This window comes from Vidua macroura, chromosome 7 (genome assembly GCF_024509145.1).
Source record: "Vidua macroura isolate BioBank_ID:100142 chromosome 7, ASM2450914v1, whole genome shotgun sequence".
Classification (NCBI taxonomy): Eukaryota; Metazoa; Chordata; class Aves; order Passeriformes; family Viduidae; genus Vidua; species Vidua macroura.
In genome coordinates this window covers 14,875,574-14,889,783 of record NC_071577.1, presented here as the reverse complement: position 1 = coordinate 14,889,783, position 14,210 = coordinate 14,875,574, and the positions used below count along the sequence as shown (strand labels likewise).

Below are 14,210 nucleotides of genomic sequence, written 5' to 3'. Positions count from 1 at the left end.
TTTAAATATACATAAATACATCTCAGTACACAAAAGACACGGACCTGTGGGAGCAAGTCCAGAGAAGGGCCATGAAAATGATGAGGAAGATGAAGCAGCTGTCCTGAAAAGACAGGCTGAGGAAGTTGGGGCTGTTCTACCTGGAGAAGAACAGGCTCCAGGGAGACCTTGCTGCAGTCTTCCAGTACTTACAGAGGGCCTATAAGAAAGATGAGGACAGGCTTTTTAGCAGGGCCTGTCGCAAGAGGACAAAGAATGATGGTTTCAAACTGAAGGAGGATCAATTTAGATTAGGTGTAAAGAAAAAAATATTTTACAATGAGGGTGGGTGAGACACTGGAACAGGCTGTTCAGAGAAGTGGAAGATGCCCTATCCCTGAAAACAGTTCAAAGTCATGTTGGACAGGACTCTGGGCAATCTGATGTGGTAGAAGTCCCTGCCAATGGCGGAAGGTTGGACTAGAGACCTTTAAAGGTCCCTTACAACCTGGACTGTTCTAAGATTCTATATGCATGGGTACATGTTGTACAATACAGCTGCTATACCCTCTTTTCAGAACTGTTCTGCCCTTTAGCACCTAAACCACTCCTGGTCAGTGGATGAATCTGAAACCTGCAATAAATAGAACTATTAAAACACATTTTCAACAAATTTTTTCCACCTGCTGTCCACTGATCTTTGTGATTCTGAAGACTATTTTAAAGGGCTCATAAAATTTTGAGAAAAGCAAGACTGCCTAAAAGCTTAAATTATATAAAAAGGAATGGATTTTTACTGAAAAATATTTGGGATCTGTAAAGCAAAAATGGCAAAAAACTGTCAATATTAAGTACTTCCAGGTAAGACAGTTCATCATTCATATCTGAGGATGATTAAAAATTTTTACACATGCTTCTGCTGCACAGAGCATTGTAACTCCTCTAGTATTTATATACATGCAAAAAGCATACACAAATCTTTAAGGAGCAGAGAAACAATATTTAAGTGCCTTGCATATCATGTAAAGTAACAGGATTTTATTCCTGCATCTAAGAGTGAGACTTTTGCAGCTTCTCTTTGTTTTCTTATATTTCAGTGACATAATGGATCTTAGAAACAGAAGAAGAATCCACTGCACCATGAGACTCACCTGCTCTCTCTTACTCATGGCAGTGTTCTGTGTGACACCCTTCCTCTGCCGTAGTCAAATTGATCCACTGGCTCTTGGGCGGGCAGACCCCCAGTGCTGGGAATCCTCCTCGGCTGTATTACTGGAGATGAGGAAGCCTCGCATTTCTGATTCTGTCAGTGGCTTTTGGGACTTCATGATCTTTCTGAAATCCTCAGAGAACCTGAAACATGGGGCTTTGTTCTGGGACCTGGCTCAGCTCTTCTGGGATATCTATGTGGACTGTGTGCTCTCCAGAACCCACGGGCTGGGGAGAAGGCAGCTGTCAGAAGCTGCCAGAAGCCGGAAAATGGCTACTCTGCATTCTCAGTCCACAGGGAGAAACCAAGGTCACTAGTCCTTTATAATATGCATCTAATAGGCAATAATTAGAGTCTAGTGGGAAAGAAGAGTTAAAACCTATTGTGCTATGTGGTAATAATACAGAAACAGAGGACAGTGCTGTGCAAAAACCCCTACTTCTCCCAGTGAAGTGTAGAGCTGTGTTTATGTTCAATGTGATTTCAGTAAAAATTTTACCTCCAAACAACCTGAACTAACAACAGCTTTTAAGTTTCAGTTTGATAGGGCAGGAAAAGCAGCAGAAAGTGTAATACAGGAGGATTCAAACAAAGAAGGCAGCTCAGCAATTGAATATACCAATATATTCTTCCACACCAGCATTTTTACCACAGTTGTGCTATGAAGAGGCTAGTTCTGAATTCCCCATTCTGAGAGGAATGCATTGCACTGTGCTGTTGGGGAGAGTGGCAGCCTTTTGGCAGAAGGGTGAAGGTGTGTTTACTTGCCATCTAGCAGTCAGCCACTAGCTACTTTTCATTTCCATACTGGTAACTTTACCCAGCACACAATGGAAACAGACCTCAGATTTAGATGCATGCAGGCTTTCAGACACAACTACAGCTTCAGGAAGAACACCACTACCTGTGACACTAAATGCTGCAATTCCTAGTCTCCAGGTTCCCAGCCCCCTCTCCATATGCATGTCAATTACCATCCTCATTCCCAAAAGGGAGACAACAGTATAGTTCTTCCTAAATCTCAGTCCCTTCCAAGGCTTCAGTTCTGATCCTGCTACCAACAGATATATCCTTGCCTAGAGAATATCCACTTTCAGATATGAGGTAGGTGCTATAATTTGATGGAGAGGTTGAAGTGCTGTTTCCATCACAAAAAGTGTAGTGCATGAGCCCACAGTGAGAAGGCAGAACTCCCTTTACACTTCAATGGATTGAGACCCTTATCTCCACTTCCTAGAGCAATGTCTCAGTTATTAAGATATTTGGGGGGTATGTTCATGGAATAATGAAGAGCCTCTCTGAGCAAGTACCCATTAGAGTGTCTCTAAATAATGGACTTGAACTCGGGGGTTCTTGCATCCCAGGGACAATACACCACTGGACCATCCCTCTCTTGGCCACAAACCTTAAACATTTTTGAGTATTGAAAGCTAGAATCTGGGACAGGAAGGACTGAGAGGTCCTTACCCTATTACCTACAGGCAGTATCCTGAACATTCAGATAGGAGTCGAGTTTGAATCAATCCTCTCAGACTGAAAAACTCACACACACAGGGTCAATTTCTAATCTATGAGTCAAACAACCACTACCTGCAACTTAAAAGCAAGGACTGGATCCTATTCTGCTCTGCGAGGAATCTGAGCTCTGACTGGATCTTTACTGTGTTGGCATGCAGCATAGAACCTACTTCTGGGTTTCCAAGTGGTCTTAGACATCACACAGGAAACAAGTTGCTCAATCCTTACCAGACTGATGCACTTTTAGGTGCAAACAGAATCCAGCTTTAGACACACAAGGCAGTAGTATTATCAAAAACTGAGATAACCTCCCAGGTTAAGGCACTCAATTATTTTTTTGTTTGGGATTGCAGCTTTGAGTAATACCTGTCTAAACCCCCACTTAGCCTTTTGCTTACATCTGGCTCTACATATCTATATCACACTGTGATTTGCCTATACAAAGAGCTTTTGTTCTAGTCAAGATTAGAGTAACAGTCTGATGTATTTTGAAGAATCAAGGGTTTTGTGATAAATTCTGAATATTCTTCACTCTAATACAGAGAGATTTTAAGTACTAAGTATTCACATCCTCTTTGTTTTGTGAATTTTAATCAGTTCATCTTGTTTCTTTGTACAACTGATTAACATCAGTCTGTTGCAGGCAGCTTATAGTAGTGACAGCCTAATTTATTTTTTTTAGAGAAGCTATCTAACTTCTCATCCAAATCTCAGTTTCTTAACAAAGCCAGCTGTTTTAATTTTTGTAACCTGTGGTCCAACTGCCTTATTTCACCAGTGAAAGTAGAAATCAATTGGTAATAATCGCAGATAGAAATAGCATAGCAAATGATGAGGAATAGATTTTGCACTTGTTATGCACAGAGGTACAAACCTGTTTTCTCAGCCCCATGAGTGGCACTAATTACCTTGTGTACTTCACATCTATATGGGCAGGTATAAATAGCTTTCAGTAGGCTTGTTCGAGAAATCCAAAAATAAAGCAAATTTTCTTGTTTTATACTATTACTTTTGCAACAGTTGATAACTTTATTGCTTCATACCCAAGTTTTTAATCTTACTCCTCTTAAATAGTTAAAATTTCAATATGTTTGGGGTTTGTTTTGTTGTTTTAATTGCAAACAGGATCATAAATCAGGAATGAGGAGCAATCTGCAACCTGCATTCTCTATAGCCCCTTAAGCATATCACTGAATTGGAAAAGCAAGACAGATATCTGAACTTGGCACAGAAATACTGATGTTAAGGTATTACTAGTATTACATTTCAGAACTAATGGATAATCTTCCTTGTGAAGATTGAGAATCAGGAACTTTTCTAAGGAGAAAAAAAAGTCCTCCAAGCAAAAAACCCCAAACAAAGCTACTTTGTCACATCTTAGAGGCACTTTCACAGTTACCCATACTTGGTCCTCCTGGGAAAAAATTCTCTTCGAGTGTGCACTAAGAAGTGGGAAAAATAGCTCAGTTCCAGACTTATGGATTCAAACACTGTTTTCTGGACCAGTCTGGTCCCTCCAGGCTTTTGATTGTATTCACAGTCTGAAGATACTCTTAAACGCCACACAATCCATGAAAAAGACTACAAAATCAGAACAGTTGAATATGAGTAATCTGACAAGCTATCTCAATCTACCTCATAACTCAGCAGCATTTCAACTTCCCTAGATATTCTTCAGAGAATTCTTAATCAGCTTTAAGTAGAGACAAGTAGGGAGTGTTTTTCAGATACCTGGCCAAGCTATCTTTAATAGCTCATCCCTTTTCCCTAAAAACACCCAAACACTATGAAAAACAGGTTTCATAAATGCATTTCCAATCTATTACAACACTGTAGTTACATTACAATTATAACAATTCTAACCAAAATAAGACTTTAGAACCATAAAGAAAACATAGCTTTTATACTCACAGCAATCTTCTTGAAGAGCAGCTGTACAAGAAGATCCTCCTCAAGAAGCCACATAGCACATCCTCCCTAGAAACCTCTGAATAATACAGATACAAAGCTCTGCCTCTTTTCTCCTTGCCCAGCAGTCCCACTGCCCCTTACCACTCAGTGGCCTCAGCTGTGCACACCTCCCTCACAGGTGCAGGTGATTAGGCTCAGACCACCCTTTGCACCTGGCCCAAGAGACACATAAGTTCCTGTCCCAACTCTGCAGGGTGTCAGGGCGGGTGGTGGAGCAGAGGCTATTGTACAATTGAGGTCTGGTAAATAAGCAGGTATTGTGTTAATCAGTGACTTCTTCAGAAGACACATATGTCTAAAAGAAAGAAAACCAACCAGCTGCCTTTTAGAGATCATCGCAAAGAAAACGCCCCAAAGTTCCTCAAGGAAATAACAAATGTGCTACTAGACAGTGTGAGAGATCTCACCCACTGTGCAGAGAGGTTGATAACCTCTGGCCAGTGGGGTAGTAGGATTCTGAGCAGACTTAAGCACTTTGATTCTGCTAATTACAAGTAGAAGAGTTTTATAGGAAGACTAAAGAAAAAGGTCCGTACTGGGAAAAGATCAAAGTGACTTGACACTGAAAGGCAACATGCAAATGGAGGGATATGGCTATCACCAGAGCAAGAGGCCTGAGGGCAATGCTGATAAAATAGGACTACCAACAGCTAAAGGAAAAGGAAACATGGATGTGGGAAACTGAGTATTCAGCTGTTCTTTGCTGTTTGGAAAGTATTTACTTATATGCATTTTTATGTCACTTTTCAGGGACATTTTCTCATATTCAGAGGTCACCAGTTCTGAAGAACAAAGAGTCATTTGAAGATTTAATAAGTATCCATATACATAAGAATAGATCTATATTACTTGGAAGAATCATTGGAGAGCTAGGAAAAAAGAGGAAATTACACATTTAGTCTAAGTTTTTGATTTGTAGATAATTTTAAACTATTTCTCTTTGTTTTGTATTTTAATCCCCATTGATGTCAATTTATGTGGTGGAAGAAGGCATGAACCTCAAGCACTACATCTCTGATTAACTTGGACTTATGGGTTTTCTTAATCACCTATGAATTAAGTCTCCCTACTAAACTGCATGATTTATAAGCAGTTGTCTACTTTAATCTATGTGTATATCAGGCTTTTTGTAATACATGTGATCTGTTCAAACTGTTGTCTTTTGGGTGCTAAAACAGGAAATAACTGATCCTTCAATAAAACATAGATGAGCAGAGAAGGAAGTTGTCAAAAAACCTCCACTGGCTCCAAGACAGGATTAGAGAAGAGATGGTGATGTTTGCTTGTATGCAGAGCTGTACACTTGTACAGAGCAACCCCCTGCTCAGAGACATCATCCTACTAAAGAAAAATGGTACATATTTCTACATGAAAAGTACCCTCCAAGAATGTTTTCAGTTTTCCAGTAAAAGGGTTAACAGATTTTACCAGCTCCTCTGCTTTCACACTTAAAATGTTTAATCACAAAAATTCTCATACATAACTTGCATTTACTTCTTTTTCAGTTTACAAGTTCTTTGTAGAAAAATCAGTTTCTTCTGACTCTTATTGGTAACGCTAGTAGGCAATTTGACATTAAACTAATGCAAAACAACTTATGGCAGGTAACATTTGATTGCTTTTATGATATAAATTATTTCCATTGCCTGACTGGCTGGATGAAACCATGAATTTCATCTTTCCAGGGCTATTACATTTAGTTGTTCATTCAAAGTTTCTTTCCTTGAGCATGTAGCAATATTTGGTGGTTTTCTTTTTTCTTTTTCCTAAATGCCCACAGAAAAATGGGCTTCCTGGTTGTTCATCAACTTGCAGAAATATGTTCAAGTCACAAAACGTGTAAAGAAATCTTGAAATGGTTACTGGCATGAACAAAATAAGGCTTAATCACAGTCCCATTGAGGGAAATCCTGACTTAAGGAAGCAAATAAGAATTGTATGAGGGCTAGCAGCTTCAATGGTACTGAATTTGTGCTTCAAGTTAAGCATGCAGCAAACTATTTAAATGTTTAAGAGAGAACACTAAAGCAGGATAAACACAGGAACACACAGTTTATTGTATTCAGCAACAGACCCCCAGCTGCAGCCACAGCCTGTGAGAGTGCTTTGCTGCCACATGGGAGGGCAGCAGGAGCATTGTTACAACAGATCTGCTCTCTCCTCTATTGATGTTGTTCATTAATTATATTATTGTAATATATCCAAAAGCCTTATTTTTGCAACTTTGTATCAATATAAGAGACTCTTCCCTCACAGTCCCTACAGCTAGCAAAGACCAGCATCTGACAAAGAGTGTGAAGGGCTGGATGCCTCAGCCCAGGAGGATTGGTATTGGAGTAGAGCAGATGTTACCTGTTCCCATACACTCCCAAGCTCTAGCAAATGTGAAACCAGACAGATTATCTGAACATGTCCTCTTTAACTGAGGTGCTTTTCCACAGGGCCCTTTGGGCAGTTGTTAGTGCTTCCACTTTAGATAGCTCCCACCTGCAACAACAGGATCCCTTAGGAAATGGCTCATGGCAGCTTTCTTCCTCCCTTCAGACAGAAATACCACTATGGACCAAGACAATATTTAGCTTAAATGAACTCACAATACTTCTCTGCTTCAGTAAGCTTCTTAATTAATAAGCTGTAGCAAAATTCAGCCTTTCAGGCAATGGGCAGGAAAGGATGTGGAACCAAGACTGATAAAACAGATCCATCTCTAGGATAGATCACACTATCAAGAACATTTGGAAATTGCTGATGTAAAGAGGCAATCTGTATTATTAATTGTACTGAAATAAGAAAGGGGATGCAACTAACTACGTGTAAACCTGCAAGTGACAGAGTGCAAGTGATAAAAGAGTGTCTATATTAAAAAACAACAACAAAAAAAAAAAAAAGCAAGGGCTCTCAGTTTGAGATGAAAGTTGATCTGCTATACAGGAACATTTAAAAATGTCACTGTGTTTAAAGACAGGATATTGCCTTCTACCACTGTTCCTTATCAAATTCATGGCAGATCTTTGTGTGAATAGGATTGTTTTTACAGGTACTGTTCCTGGCTTACTGTTTCTCAGTCAGAGTGTGTCAGAAGAAGGATGGGATGAACATGTCTGATGGAAATTCCCTCACTGTCAGTTGAACTGAATAACAAGAAAATAAAGACCTTGTGATTTTGTCCATTTCATCTTACAGGGATCAGTGAGCTAAACAACTGCTTCTTAGCATGGAAAACAATTCTTTAATCTTTACATAATGACATGAAAAAACAATTCATGGTAGTTCAGGAATATCTATGTGTAAGAATTTGTGTTCCAGGTCTGTTTAATGTTGCTTCAGACCAAACCAGCATTTGTCAGTTGCTATTGGTTACAACCAAGTTTAATTCAGATGCACACACTAGAAGGAGATTTAAAGCCTCATCAGAAGCTGATGGGTATCTTCCCATAATCAACAAGTAGGTTCCTTGGATTGTTGTGCTTGTCTCCTGGCACTGGCTTATTGCAAAAGCTTACTACTAAGCTTTCTATCTCACAGCGTATTTATTTATGTTATGATATGGGTATATCCACTTTCTAATTACCTCGTCACTATTTGTTCTCTGGGGCTCTCCTTCCTCCCTCAATAAGTTTCTTTTTTTTAATTTTCACCCTCTTTACTTTTCCTTTGCTAGAGACAAACCACTTGTTAGCTTGCAGTAGCATACCATTATTTCTTGCTGTAAATTCTTGAGTGTTTGCAGTACATGTAATTCAGGCCTCCTTTGACCAAAACTAGCAGAAAGAATGAGGAATGTTCATTAATCTCACTACCACAGTGTAAGGTCTTTCAAGAAGATGGCTGAGGTGCTACAAACAGAAAATAAGATTTCTAGCCTCTTTAATGAGTCAGGCAGTCCCTTTATCTTGATGACTATAACTCATTCTGAAAAATACAACACAAGGAAAATCTGTGTGGAAAATCTGTGTGGAGTTCTGCTAAGCAGCTTTTCTTAAGCCATATGCTTTTTATTAGCCTTTTCAATCACATCAGCCTAAACACTCTTTGATTAGATATGAAACAAAGCTTCAGAAAATTTACCTAGCTTTTCTCCCAGAACTTCCAAAAATATTTTGTTTTCACCCGAATGAAATTTATTTTCTTTGTAATCACAGAAAAAGTCCTGTAAAAACTTGGACTATTTTTTTTCTTGGAAAGCTGGTATTGTTCCAGTGACATAACTAAAGTCCTTAAAAGTATCCAAATTTTCTTGAACCATAACTGGTTTTGAGCACATACAAACAGTTATTTACTATTTTTATGCACCTCCTGCCAAAGAATGATAGTAAATAACTGACTGTATATTTTTTTTCTCTCTGAAGTGATACTGAATAATTTCAATTTCTCAGGTCTTTAAAATCCTTCTGTACATTACAGGAAAAAGCTTTTTCCTTGTTGCTGGCATCAACAAGAAATACAGCACCATTCCAAAGAAGTAACTCGGCCATGGGATATCTACAGCTAAAGAGAGAGAAATGGGCAATTGTTTGCACTGCTGAGGAAGTCACAGCACGGGAGCTGGAAATCACCAACAGAAAAGGAATATAGCCCTCCAGAATGTTCCAGGTGAAGTCAGTAAATGCAGAAATATGTCATGCTGTATTATTACAGGCAGCATCTGAGGTACTTTAAAGAGTCTCTTTTAAGAGACATGGCATCAATTACCTTAAGTAGTTCGGTGAAGTTGTAAGGTGAATGGTAGTTTCCATCATTTACAAGCTGGTGAAATTACTTCGTTGATGAGGTCAGAAAAGGACCTGCAAACTTGCTCAGCTGTAGAGAAGAACTCCTGGTGCAAAGCAGTTTCTTGGGCTGAAAAGTAGAATAAATTTTAAGTCTTTCCAAGCTTTTGGATGCTGCCAGAGCACTAGAAAACTCTTAATCAATCTCTAAGATAATGCTGTAAAAGCACCAGCTTTTTCTGTCATATTCCATATTACATCCTCATTATCAAAAGTGAGGCCTCCTGAATGTTGAACAAAGCTCTGCTGTGTAAGACCTTTGATTACAAAGGGATTTTGTACTGCTGGAAGTCTCTTAGGACTAGAGTTATAGTTACAGTGTCACAGAAGTGGCAAGAGCAAAAACCTCTCACAGCCTCACCAGTTTAAGTTTGCTCCTTAACTGACTGCCAAGACTCATTATCTCTTAGGAGCTTTGACTCATCCAGTTCCAAATCAGTCCAACATTAGGGGCTATATTTGGAATATGCTCTACCTTACTATATAGAATAATACTGCAAAGGCTAAAGCAAGGTTCTGAGTTTCCTCTGAGGGTCACATGATTATGAACAATATTATGGAATAAACAGGATTAAGGTAAGAAGACAGTGACAAGATGACTGGAGAACTTATACCTGGTTGGGTTTGGAGAGACAATGTATCCTTCAGTTTCATCATTAGCAGGTCCAATTCCTCTCTCACTTCCTTCTCATCAGGTGGTATCTGCATTGCAGCGGGAATAAGCTCTGTATTCCCCATTTCACCATCAGAGTTTTCTGTCAGTTTAGGCAGATATGTTTGTTTCTCTTTTGCTTGTTTATGCAGTCCCATAAAGGGTTTGTCACTCTGCAGAGACACTGACTCCAGTGGGTCATCTGAGAACATGAATTCCACTGCAGTGGGAACCTCAGGTGTATGTAAAAGCTGCATTCTATTTACAGATTTTGGGGGATTCAAAGATTTCCATTCTGCACATGTTCTGGAAGTAGGCCTTATTTGGGCAGGATTTAATTCACTCTGCATTCTCCTTTCCAGCAGAACATGTGGATTTCTTGGCATTGTATTATGACACTGTGCAAAAGAATGCTCTGATGACTGCAACATGGTCTACAATAGATAAAACACAGAAAATACATTGTAAAAATAATTGGTATTTCAGTTTGCCAGTAGTACTAAAACAGTATTGCAGAAAATGCTACTAAAAAGCTGTAGGTGGAAAATATGTAAACATTTTCTGTGAAACAAGGGCTTTTTAAGAATCTCAGAAATAATTGCAATGATAAGAATCACTATTATTGAAAACAAATAAAATATTTTCTATGAGATGTCTGTATTACATCCCAGTAAAAGGCAGCTATTAGGAATGACATTTATTCACATTGACTCTTCTCTGAAGAACAGACTGCAATGAAGTATCTAACACTTCTGTTGGAAACTCTTATTGGAATATTCATTATTTTCATTGCAGTAGTATTTAAATGTGCTAACATAGATATCTGTGCTAGATGCCAGATATGCAGAGAATGACAAGAAAATCCCTACTGCAAAGACCTTACCTGCTTTATCTAAAGAGAAAAATCTAAGATGACTGCAAATACAAGTGGAAGGTGCATGAAATGGTATTAAAAGTGGTGGTCTACAAGAAAAGCAGTTGTTAGTGTTCAGTAATGGCTCATAGCTGTGACAATTCTTGATATATATGTCACTATACCTTTACTTCTTCCTTCATGTGCTGCAGCGTCATTTGCAGGTTTTCATGGCTTACACTCAGTCTTTGGAGTTTTGCCTCTATTTTGCAGTTTTTTTCTTCCTGGCAGTTATGAAGAAATTGCATTCTGTCCTTCCATTTGTTGAACTGCTTCTTCATGTACCTACCAGAGATACAGGAGGGTGGGACTTTTGCTAGACCAGACATACACAAATATATGCGTTCATGGAGATGAGCAAACACTTTAGCACAAACTTTATCCCCTTTACTAGTTCTGGAAATTTTTGTCAGCTTTGGGATTAGAGGCTAATATTTCAGGAGCTGGGCTGTATCCATGGAATTAGGAAGAACATGAGTATTCCAGATGAGGAAATATGAGAGCTGAATAGAACTGTGGGCAGGAGTGAACCTTGCATCTTGGGGTTTTACCTTTCCCACAAAGGTGGCTTCAACAGGAGAGACAATAGCAGTCCCTCTGTATAAAAGCAAACTACTTATAGCAACTCCCTGACCTGCAAAAGATTCCCATTACATGCCTGGGCAACAATGGAGTAAAAGCAGGTTCTGCCTCTTTGATAGAATTTCTTCTTGCTCGTGGTATTCTCTGCAGTTTCTTTACTGCACAGGCCAATTGTCCTTGAAAAAAGACTGATTTTTGCAAGCAGAAGTGCCACCTTCCCATGTACAACAGAGATTTAGAAATTACCTACTCAGAGCACAGTATGCCAGAAATACTACCCATAATTCTGTTCTAGTTGTGATTTCTCTAAGAAGTCAGGGTAGAAATAGTTTTGCTTTCCTCACAGCTGAGGTGCAGACAGTAACGTTTGTTAACACTACAGTAATAAATCGACTGCTTCATATCACAGATCTGAAATAGTTATCTGCCATGTTTAGTTACATACAGAAGTTCACTTGATCCACTTTCTTGTGGTAATGCTTTGGCTTAGAGACAACAGCCCCATCAGTTTCACTTGAACTATGCAAGATTTGTTTGAATGGGACAGCAAGTCAGATAATTTAAAATTAAAATTAATACTACAGTGGTCCCTTATAATAACATTTAAGGGCTCCTGACCATTTTATGGTCATTTTATGCTGTCCTCCTTCAACTAACTCAGAGTCCAGTTCTGAGAACAGACAGGTGAATGCTGGAAGTCAGTCCACAAACAAGAGTAAAGAGCTTCCCATGAGTAATGTGATTCATTCACCCAGTTCTATGATAAGCTCTGGGTCAGAGCAGCATTATAGAAGCAGGCATCCCAAATATCCTCTCAATGATTGCTAATCTAAAAGAAAGCTGAAGATCTTTGCCCAAGTGAGAAGAGACTCACAATGAAACTGAAATTGTTTAGCTCTAATCTTGGAGTGCCCTTTTGTGAACTTGGAGCAGCAATTGCACTTGGAATGAAACAGAACAGGAACAGAGGGAATTGAACATGCTGAAAGAAATAAAGAGAGTAGATTCAGGATCGAATTCTACACTTCATTGTAATTCCATCATTTTCAGTGCTCATAGGCATGGTTATATAGAGCACATTTATATACAACCACAAAAAAGGGGGGGAAGGCAAAAATCCAAGTAAAAGGTAAGTATCATAGCTCACACACCAACTTCCCTCCTGCCATGTCACCCAAGTAAACAAGCCTCCCAAGAGATTTTTAATTTAGGAATTAATATTTTACAGTGTCAAAGATTTGACTATCAGAAGGAACTTCTGTGATAAGCTGTTATACCAACAGCTACTGTATTCATCCTATTAATCTCTATTTGATGTACAGCATATTTTTTAGAAATAAATTCTACTTTGATTTAAAAGCTTCATGCAAATTATGAAATTTGTTTTGATTAAGCCTTATTCAGAGAAAAATTTGAAAAAGTATGCTATTCTGACATTTTTATCTGGATGAACATATTTTTTTTTCTAAAAATTCCTTTTAGAAATGTAAACTAGCAATTGCAGAAATGCCAATAAAAGCAAAACAAAATGGTTTGCTTTGCCATTGTTTTTCCAGTGATCTTCATCTAAAATTTTTGTTGCTGACTTTTTATTATTCATCCTCATTTCATAGGATTTTTTTAAATCTCAAAATCTCCAAAGTATAGAAAAATCATGTGTCTTCTAGCCCTCCAGCTGGAGCAGTACTGCCCACCAGTCTTCAGTGAGTTTATTACTGCATTTACCTACCTGCTGTCACTCTGAATGCTTTTAATGGATTCATGCATTTTTAACACATCTGCTTCAAAAGAGGCTATTGCCTACAACAAAAAGAAGTATCTGTTGATAACTGTATCAGCAAGAGCATTTCATTTTTACATGCAAGTTTTATTATAGGAGTGTATGGCAAGTTTTGGATCTGGTGAATCTACAGAATTACTAGTTAACCTTTTTAATTTAATGTATTACAATCAACTGATGCATTAAAGTATTTCTAATGGCTGGAAAAATTATTCTATAGAATAAATTCTTTGTTCTATGACAAATTTAAGTGTATGAGAATTTGTTTGAAATTAGAACAAAATCCATATTCCCAAGAATATCTGCAAAATGGAATATTCTGATTTGGGAACAATCTCTCTCAAGTCCCACAGCTGCTTTGAGACATGGAGATGGAGAGAGAGACTGTATGTAGAAGAGAGAAGAGAAACTCCTGGTCTTTAAATGGAAGTAGCATTCTCTGGACCATGCAGAGAACAGTAGCCCAGAAGTCAAGGAGACAAACACTTTCCAGCTATGCTACTTTTGAGGCATGATATAAGTTGGGCAGGAATCAGAGCTGCCAGGAAATTATGAGACTAAGAGCTGGATCACTCAGGACCTCCATATTCATAGATTCTATTAAAAGCAATCATTGGACTTACTGTCCACATCTTTTTAATCAAAGTGGAAATAATCTGAACTATAAGATCTTAGAAATGAGTATAAAACTGATCAAAAGGAATTCTCAGCCCAGAGAGAAAATAAACAAGAGAGCAATGAACCTGACAGAATCCCAGCACAGGGATGCAAGTCCTGTCCTGCTGTTTTCTAAAATGACAAATGCCAACTGTCAAAATTCTATGTTTAAGTAATGT

At 38.5% G+C, this 14,210-nt stretch overlaps 2 protein-coding genes across 2 annotated transcripts in view; one reads left to right on the top strand and one right to left on the bottom strand.

Moving 5' to 3' along the window:
- DYTN (dystrotelin) overlaps positions 1–14,210 on the bottom strand; it is a 53,875-nt gene that overhangs the window by 26,659 nt on the left and 13,006 nt on the right. Inside the window, 5 exon segments of the mRNA XM_053982193.1 lie at positions 9,371–9,426; positions 9,429–9,517; positions 10,062–10,533; positions 11,138–11,297; positions 13,324–13,394. Coding sequence (XP_053838168.1) covers positions 9,371–9,426; positions 9,429–9,517; positions 10,062–10,533; positions 11,138–11,297; positions 13,324–13,394 — 848 coding nt within the window.
- On the top strand, positions 1,084–5,577 carry FAM237A (family with sequence similarity 237 member A). Its single transcript, XM_053982345.1, has 2 exons — positions 1,084–1,498; positions 5,429–5,577. The coding sequence occupies exons 1-2, from the start codon at positions 1,084–1,086 to the stop codon at positions 5,575–5,577; spliced, it is 564 nt and encodes a 187-aa protein (XP_053838320.1).